The sequence below is a fragment of the Pelophylax lessonae genome, assembly GCF_965119305.1.
Source record: "Pelophylax lessonae genome assembly, chromosome: 7".
NCBI classification, from domain to species: Eukaryota; Metazoa; Chordata; class Amphibia; order Anura; family Ranidae; genus Pelophylax; species Pelophylax lessonae.
Genome location: NC_138774.1, coordinates 129,501,849 through 129,511,864, shown reverse-complemented (window position 1 = coordinate 129,511,864; position 10,016 = coordinate 129,501,849). Strand labels below are relative to the sequence as shown.

General features: G+C 38.2%; 1 protein-coding gene across 1 annotated transcript in view; it reads left to right on the top strand.

Moving 5' to 3' along the window:
• Window positions 1-3,786: 3,786 nt before the first annotated feature.
• The window catches only part of LOC309560537 (phosphorylase b kinase regulatory subunit alpha, skeletal muscle isoform-like), a gene marked incomplete at both ends in the record, with an annotated part of 87,704 nt that continues 81,474 nt past the window's right edge, over window positions 3,787-10,016 (top strand). Inside the window, one exon of the mRNA XM_082264167.1 lies at window positions 3,787-3,848. Within this exon, the coding sequence (XP_082120293.1) occupies window positions 3,787-3,848 (62 nt within the window). The remainder of the gene's footprint in view (window positions 3,849-10,016) is intronic.

Here is a 10,016-nt window from a genome sequence, read left to right as displayed (position 1 = left end):
CATCCCTTCACTGTCTCTAAGGATGAGCAATGTAGAAAACCTTTCAACAATAGTATTGTTCACCTGTGGAGAGGAACAGAAAAATACGTTAGAAATTGATGTTGGTGCCTTCTTGTTCAGCTTCGAAAGTATATATTTGAATGAAGCTGTGGAGAGGATCATGTTGGATGGACTAGTGGATTTGGATAGCTATTACATAAGTGACTAAAAAATTATAAAAAAAAAATAAAATAAAAAACAAACACCTATAACACTTTTTTTGTAAGCTATGGAACATTTTTTTTCTCCTTTTGGAATACAGATTTTAACTACATAAAAAAAACTGAGCATTTTAAGCACCCCTGCATTAAATGGTTCATCTCCACCCTCTCAACGCTCTAGCTGCAACTTTTGCTGGACTGCTTGGTCTGTAAAAATAATTAAAAATAACAGACTTAATAGCAAGATCAACAGGTAATAAAACAAAGTGATGTGTTAATGCTGATGACAGACTGCATCATATATATATTTTTTTGCCCATAGATCCACTTTAACTGGCCTCATTACAATTTAAATAAAAATGTATTTCTATAGGTTACTGCAGTTTGCACGTCCTAATTGCTTTTATTTGCATTGCCATACTAAATTAGCTTGACAATCTAAAAAAAAAAAAAAAAAATTTAGCTACTTTAGAAAACAAAATGGTGGGGGGAAAAATCACAAACCCCATGAGCTGCCATTTGATAGCTTTTCAAAGGCTTTATAAAATATTGAATTCATTTAAAATAGAAATACCAATTATAACAGAAAATATTTACAACACTTTTACATCAATTGCTAAACAAAGCTTATACAAACATGGCTATAAAAAGCTGATTGCATTCACTTGAATTTATGAACACAGTAAATAACACCATGTTTATCAGCCAGCTTCATGAGCCAAATGTATGCATGAGAAAGTGGGGTAATCAGATCTAAGACACAGACCCACCGATATATAATGTATTGACACGGAAACAAGAATTTAAATACTTAACCAGATAAGATTGTCCATGGTTACACTTAATGCTCTAAATGTATGTTATCAAAACCAAGAGAGAGTACAGTTAAATACGCACAATTTCACCAAGCTATAATAAAGGACTAAATGTATGTATAGAACATTTACAACTATAATGCAAATAGGACTTTACAAGCCAGTATGCTTTATTTTACAGTATAATTTTAATTTCCAGCAATGTTTATGCCCTGGATAACCTTGCTTCTATTCTCAGACATCTTCATGGTCAAATCCAGTCTAAGTGGTAGGTAGATGGGACACTGATGGAAAAGGCTAATGAATAAGCCAATTAGTAGAAACACATTTCCATCTAATGCACAGTATGCTCCGTTGCTAGCTAAGACTTGATTTATCATAATATTTATTCAGTTATGGTAAGCACAAGCCCTTATTGGAGGAATAGGCTCTTGATAGCTGATGGTAGTGCACTTACCTAGGAACTTTTAGATTTGGTGTGCTAGGGCCAGGCAAGATGAGGCACAATATTACTATCATTAACATATATAATATCATATCATATATATCATATCATTATCATATAACATTACTATCCACATTGCCTTTCCCTGGCATTGATCATTGTGCACTTAAAATTCAGTGAGTTAGAGATGTTACATTGTCATAGGTTAATATACTGTATATTGGTAGGTTATATTTATTTGACAGCTTTTTCTTTGGAAATTTGGTCAACAAATGACTCCCATTCCATGAAATTTACGTAGGTACAAACTCTAAGATCTAAACTCAGATTGGATTTTTGTATATACTATATATATATCTGCTTTCAGATGTCTGCCTGCATATCACCACCTGCTGAATCAGTTTATGGCTAGTAGCAGTCAGACCCCCAGGTATAATGTAGCATATACAGGTTTTCCTCATTATTATATTTTTTATTATTATTATTGATTTATTTCAATATTTAAAAAAGGACCGAGATATATCCCTGGGAACTACAGGCCAGTTAGCCTAACATCAATAATCTGCAAGCTATTAGAGGGGATGATAAGGGACAATATACAAGATTTTTGCAATGAAAACTGTATCATTAGTAGTAATCAGCATGAAGAATCATTCTTGCCAGACCAATCTATTAACCGTCTATGAAGAAGTAAGCTGCCATCTAGATAAAAGAAGTCCTGTGGATGTGGTGTATCTGGATTTTGCAAAGGCATTTGATACAGGGTCCCACAAATGTTTACTTTACAAACTAAGGTACGTAGTTATGGACCATAGGGTGAGTATCTGGACTGAAAACTGGCTTCAGGGGCGAGCCTAAAGGGTGGGCCAGTAGTCGAAATGGTCTGGTGTGGATCTGGGATTGAGGCTGGGATGAACAGCTCAATCTCAGTATTTGCGGACAATACTAAGTTAAGCAGGGCAATAACTTCTACGCAGAATGTAGACAACTTACAAGAAGACCAGAACAAATAATGTGGTGGGCAACATTGAGGCAAATGAGGTTTAATGTTGGAAAATGTAAGGTAATGCATTTGGGTGAAAAAAATACGAATGCAAGTTACTCACTAGTGGGAGAACCTCTGGGAAAATCTAGGATGGAAAAGGACATGGGGGTCCTAGCAGATAACAAGTTCAGCAATTGCATGCAATGCCAAGCTGCTGCAAGCAAACCAACATAATACTGGCATGTACTGTATTGAAAGGGGATACACTCAAGAGATAAAATTATAATTATCCCACGCTACAAAACTCTGGTCTTGCTGCATCTTGAGTATGCCATCCAGTACTAGGCACCAGTCCTTAGGAAGGTTGTGCTGGAACTGGAAAGAGTTCAGAGAAGGGCAACAAAGCTAATAAAGGGACTGGAGGACTTCAGCTATGAAGAAAGACTACAAGCACTGAACTTATTCTCTCTGGAGAAGAGATGCTTGAGAGGGGATATGATATCATTGTACAAATACCGTAGTGGTGACCCCAGCATAGGGAAAAAACTTTTCAGCAAAAGAGAATTTAAAAAGACACGTGGCTATTAACTAAAATTAGAAGAGAAGTGGTTTACCCTTCAATTGCGGAAAGGGTTCTTTACTGTCTGAGCGATAAGGATGTGGAATTATCTTCCGCAAGTAGTGGTATCAGCAGGGAGCGTCAATAGTTTAAAAAAAACCTGAATAGATGGGCACCTTAATGACCACAACATACAGGGGTATACGATGTACTATTGACATAAACACCTATACACACGCACACACACACTCATCATAGGTTGAACAGGATGGACTGGTGTCTTTTTTCAACCTCACTAACTATGTAACTATCTCAGCACTCTTGTTTATCGCATTTATATTTTTCTTTCTTTTCAGTACTTAGTGCGTGTCTTTTGCATTTATTTTTTGGGAATGTTTGCCTATAGCCATTCTGTGAGTGTGACTAGAACTAATATATGGCTAATCATTACATTTAACATTAATGTGATTGGATTCATAAGTTCAAATACTCAATTTGCTAAATTTATAATAGAATAACAATTACATCTGTTAGCCCCAAGCATTCACTATTTTCAAATTAAATGCTGTTGACTTTAATAATGATTTACGATTGCCATTATTTGATCCCCAAGGAGGACCCCCAAAACTTGATTACGGTCTATTTTTGCTGTATTTTAGCCTAAAATCTTCATTTGCATAGACCCTTTCCTTCAGAATGTATAAATTAGGGGTAGATGGCCAATAAAATCAAATTCACAGCTATGTGCATAGATTCATTCTTAATTTGTGGCGCCTGTGACGATGGACAAAAACAAGAGCAGCTCAAAGAAGATTGATGCAGCTCTGAGGAAGGTCAAAGCCAGGTATAGATAAAGTCAACGGCACCCATCAATTAACTGTGAAAAATCCCAGAAGCATCACAAACTTGAATTGAATGTAAGAGGAATGCATCTGGACGCAAGCTGGTTTTGTCCATTAACACAGCCCAAAGACCATCAACATATTCCTCATGAATATGCCCCTTAGGCTATGTTGATAGGGTTCCATGAACATGTAGGGTCATGTTGTGCAAGTTTCATTCATGCCATGCTGTCAAGGCTCTCTCAGCAGGATAGCCTATTGAGAAAAGCAACCGAAAATAGGATAGTACAGCCAAACATGACATGCATGCATTAGGCTCATCACACCCTTTGTAACCTGATGGCAGGTACAAAGGTAGCCTTTCCTTTAGATTTTTTCTTTAGAACCTTACATTTTTTAAAATGTTTCTTCTGTGCGACTTAATTCATACCATTGCGATTTCAAATGTGACTTGCGTTGCACTAGATTGCATGACAATGGTGTCTGTTTACATCAATGCAACTTAACACAGCATGATTTTGGACAAGGTTTCTGTACTACTTTGGTGCAATTCTAGTTTGATTTTGGCCCCATAGAATATACAAACCACATCCATGTGTGCAAAGCATACTGTAATAGCACTGAAAATGGGATCGCAGCAGTGTGACCCAAGCCTAAAGCTGGATGATATAATACCTTTATATTATACCCTTGTTAAAAATATTCCTCAGTAAAATGCAAGTTAAGAAAAGTCCAAAACAGGAATTTCCACAACTAGCTGTAGAGAAGAGAAAGTGTTTGAATGCTAAGAATAACAGGGAGCTATTACAAATCTAGAGCACTATCTATGAGCTGGTTGTGGTAATTTCATTTAGGCCACCACTGCTCTGCATCCTATTTCTCTGTTCCTGGGAAAGAAATGTAATGAAACTGTCTGCTTGATTTGTATAAATATTTCTCTCTCTCAGCGATTCCTGCATGTTTTTAAAACTGATTTTCAGTTTGTAAAATAGAATTGATAGTTGTATGTAAGAAGCTGAATTTGAAGCAACACTTAGTCATGAGATAACGAGCAGACTTAGGAACTGTGTAATTACACGGGTCAGGGAAGGGAAGACAAAAATCAATCAAGTTCAGCTTTTGTCCACATTGTTTTGTGTTGATCCAGAGTAAGATGAACAAAAACAGTGCTGATGTCATAAACAATTTTACATCATGGTCCTAGTTAATGGCTTTCTATAGCTATGTGACTGATTTGAATAGTAGCAATATGTGCATTGTAAATTCGGAGTCTGGTTCTGGTAGACTTTAGAAAGAGGCTTGCATGTGTTTAGTATTCGGCATCTTTTAGAAGTTGTATCCTTCTAAAACTTAAAGTGGTTGTAAAGTCAGAAGGTTTTTTATCTTAATGCATTCTTTGAATTAAGATAAAAAGCCTTCTGTGTGCAGCAGCCCCCTTCAGCTCCTCTAATACTTACCTGAGGTCCATCTAGATTCAGCGATGTTGCACAAGTGTCTCGGCTGCCCGGGACTCCCCTCTTTATTGGCTGAGAAAGCAGTGCGGTATCACTGGCTCCCGCTGCTGTCATTCAAAGTCAGTCAGCCAATGAGGAGAGAAAGGGGTAAGGCAGGGCAGGGCTGCGGCTCCTGTCTGAATGGACACACGGAGCTGCGGCTCGGCTCAGGTGCCCCCATGGCAAGCTGTTTGCTGTGGGGGCACTCAACAGGAGGGAGGGGCTAGGAGCACCAAAGAAGGACCCGAGAAGAGGAGGATTTAGGCTGCTCTGTGCAAATCCACTCCACAGAGGAGGTAAGTATAACATGTTTTGTATTCTTAACTGAAAAAAAAAAACAGACGTACAATCACTTCAACGCTCAATGCACTCTTTGCAGTATAGCAATTCTTAGATGTGGTAACTGAAATTGTTTTCCTTTCTTTTAGGCTTGTTATCCTCCTTGTTTTCACCTTTTTATGGTGCCGTTTCCTTTAAAAGACCAAGTTGTCCAGCAGAAGTGGCAGTTAGAGTGTTCAGACAAACCATTTAACACTGACAGGGGTACTTAAAGCGATTGTAAAGGACCTTTTTTTTTTAAATAACAAACATGTTATACTTACCTGCTCTGTGAAATGGTTTTTCACACAGCAGCCCAGATCCTCCTCTTCTGAGGTCCCCTACCAGCGCTCCTTGCTCCCCCTTCCTTTGAGTAACCTCCCTAGGAAGTGGCTTTCTAGGGGAATACTGGTGCAGGCTTGATCCTAAGCCACACTGTGTTAATCTATTATTGACACACATAGTGCAGCTCAACCCTCACCCCATTATCATTTGATTTGGTTGACAGCCGAAAAAGCAGATGGCTCCCGCTCCTCTCACTAGTAGTCCAGTCAAAGAGAGAGCAGCACCACTGTTCTCGGGCATAGTGCTAGGTCAAGATAGGGTTTAATGCAAGTATTTAGGGGGTGGAGGAGGAGGAACTGCATCTAAAAGGGTTTTTTAACTTAAACCAAAGAATGTATTAGGATAAAAAAACCTTTAGCCTTTACAACCACTTTAAAATGATCAGCCTTTATTCATTTATGTAAAACCTTTATCCAAAAGGTCTTGTTCATGCATTTCATCTCTGAAGAGTACTCTGCATTCGGAATGCTCTTTAGAGAGGATTTGACAGTCAGTGAGTAAGATGTAAGATAAAAGTAAGATTCAAAATATTACATTTTAGTGTTGGGGGTCAAAGTATAACTATAGCCAAAACATTTTCTTTTCGCAGAAAGCATGGCAATAAAGAAAATGGAAATTTAAAATGTTACAGTTGTCACCAAGCAATGGCTAGAAATACATTTTAACCATTCCCCAAAGCAGGTGCATTCCTTCTTTGCTGTCCTATTCAGGATTGTAAGCAGAGAGGTCAGGGTAAAAATTAGGTTTATTTATTTATTTTATGTCACTTTTTTAGGTTTAGACCGCATTCACACTGAATCGGCACGACTCCTGCATGACTTCGGGGGCGACCTGTGAAGTCCCGTGCACCACGACTTCGGCGCGACTTGCACGGACTTCACATAATTGAAGTCAATGCAAGTCGCTCCGAGGTCGCCCCGAAGTAATACAAGACCCTTTTTCTAAGTCGGAGTGACATGTGTCGCTCCTATTAGAACGGGTCCTGTAGCAGTGCATGGACCACGACGGACCGCGACTTGTCAGGATGACAAGTCGCCTGACCAGTTGCGGCAGTGTGAATGGAGCCTTACGTATCTTTGATTTTCACTATAGTATAAATAAATACAGCGCTATATACAATATTAAATATAAAATAAATTAACCAATAGTGACAATGTGCATCATAAAAAATATATAAATCTTATAAAGTGCAATATATCAAGTGTCCATAAGGTGCATTCCAAGATAAAGTGCATACAAAGTCCAATCAACACATAGATCAGACCATGAGATAAGACAAATCAAAAAAGTGCTTGATAGGTGTTTCAATATAAAATAGTGCTCGTGACACCACCTTCTACCCACAAGATGGCCTCTCACCTCACTGAAGTGATATACAGGCAGTTAATCCTCTATTAGGATAAGCTCAATTGAATGGAGGCCACTTCCTGGATCGATACCTCACATGGATTGATGAATCAGATATGCAGATAAAAATAATAACAGGATCTAAGTGCTCACTGCTACAATCCTTTTATTAAATCGAAGTAAAATTGCACTCACATGAAGGGGCACAATAAGGCTTGTGCGGACCGTACACGCTGAACAATATAAGCTGAAACTGTAGGGAGCCGTGCTGGAGGATCGCCGATCCCCTACTAAACATGATGGATGAAACTGTGTTAAGTTAAGGTGTATATAGCCAATTTTCATTTTCATTTTGGGTAGAGTAGAAAAGGGTTTAAAACCACAAACACATTTTCATTGCTGCAGGTGTCCCTGCTGGGTGGAATGGCCCTCTCTCTACTTGACCTGGAGCCCATTAGTATGTAAATGTGCGCTAATAATGATTTTAGGGTACTTTTAAAACATTGGAAATAGGAGATAGAAAAACATGGACTTTACTGGCACAAGTATAATAAATATAACTTTATAGATAATTAAAATGTAAGACATATGAATGGCAACACTTGCCAACACATACACAAAATATCGACACAAAGAAAAGAAGGTAGGTAATTTCCAAACTACCACATGGTATAATGCAAGCATAAACATGTGTAGACTCTGTGACAATAACCATACTGCATATTCCCCAAGGAAAGGGGAGAAGAAGAAATACCACTTCCCTCCTGGGGAACTGTAGATAAAGTGGTCACAGATGTCCCGAGTAGATGGAGTGTGAATTAGGCTGACATGTTTCGCAGGTGTGCTTCATCTGGAGCTCTAGTTCATCACTCTATATAATAAAACATGTGTCTGAGAGAATGGCTATTAATGAATGAGATCAGGTCAAGCTTTTTAGGTAGTTTGAATTAAAACAATAAAATCAAATAAACAGCTGACTAATGACATGTTAGCAAATTTGTGTCTCCTAGGGAAACTATCTGTGTTGGCAGCCCTGCACAAGGGAAGCCCCAGCAAGGAGAGAATGTGGGGATCCATGTAATAAAGATATAATCAGAACTAATATAAATGGATATAACATACCTGCAAGAGTGCTTGCAAACAGGGTAAATCAAGGGGGTGATTGAAAGAGCTAACAAGATTAAGCCGAGGAAGCTGGAAGGATTAAGTATACTTGTTGATACTTACAAGAACGTTGATCCATATCCAACTGGGACTGCGGTTACAAAATGTAGGAAATTGGCTTCTACAGATAAAAGAAAAATACCAAATATCTATATGAACTATGCCTAGCCTATTGGTTTAAAGAAGGGAGCAACACACAAGAGAAACCTAACCCTGATACACCCATACAGTAGTTGTGAAAAGACCAAATAAAGTTAGATCAGAGGTGCGAACGTTCCCCACACAAATATGAAGGTAAGTTAAAGTAAATATAGAAAGCAAAGCACATAGTGACAAGTAATAGAGCTAAAACAGATCACAATCAGGTGCTAAATAAAGGTTGAATACCCCCATTGGTGTGGGATTTTAAATGCCACTCACACACTGGACAAGAATACAAATAGTATGCGTATAAAATCAAATTTATTGAATAAAAAAACAAAAGGAATTAATTACACAAACATGTATGTCTAGAACAAACTGGACATGACAGATTTAAAAAACTTGCAAGTATTGACAGACCAGTATCCGTACAGAAGACCCTTGGGTATCATTGGTAGGAAGAACCGGAACAGACCTCTGTTCCGGTTCTTGCAAGTTTTTTAAATCTGTCGTGTCCAGTTTGTTCTAGACATACATGTTTGTGTAATAAATTCCTTTTGTTTTGTTATTCAATAAATTTGATTTTATACGCATACTATTTGTATTCTTGTCCAGTGTGTGAGTGGCATATAAAATCCCACACCAATGGGGGTATTCTTCATTTATCTATTTATCGGGATGATGGCCACCCACACTGGGTATTGAGTGACAGGTTCTACCAATCCAATCAGGTGCTAAAGGGCTCACCTGAGAGACCACTCAGTAATCAATGAGAGTAAGGTACGGTCTCTGGGAATAAGGTAAGGAGAAGTCAAAACAGCATAAATGGAGTCCTAGAGATAAAAAAAAAATCCCCAAAAAACTAGTCCTGATATCTCATAAGAGGTGAAATACATGCCTAATTATAATACTAGATGGAGTGGTCTAAAATGATAAAAGCGAATAAATTGTGAGTCTTTTATAAAGTTTTCTTCAGATGTAAAAAGTGGTTTGACCATCTAAAGTAAAAATAGTAAGCAGCTCATGGTAGTGAAAGTGTTGAGATTCTTTTACACAGGTGGGGTCCCTTGCGGTCAGCAGGACCTGTAAAGTGACTACCCTTCCAGACCCTGCTGCACATAGCAGCCATAATGCCCTATGATACCATTGTAATGGTCCATACACCACAATACACAGCCACAGAGCAGGTATCTATCATAATGTTCACAAAGGAAAGCACTCACTGGTCAGCATGACCACGTGTCCACACTAACCATGAGAAGTATGTTCTTGTGGGTGTTAACCAAATGTATTTTAGAAAGTTTTCTTCTGATGTAAAAAGTGGTTTGGCCATCTAAAGTAAAAAATAGTAAGCAGCTCATG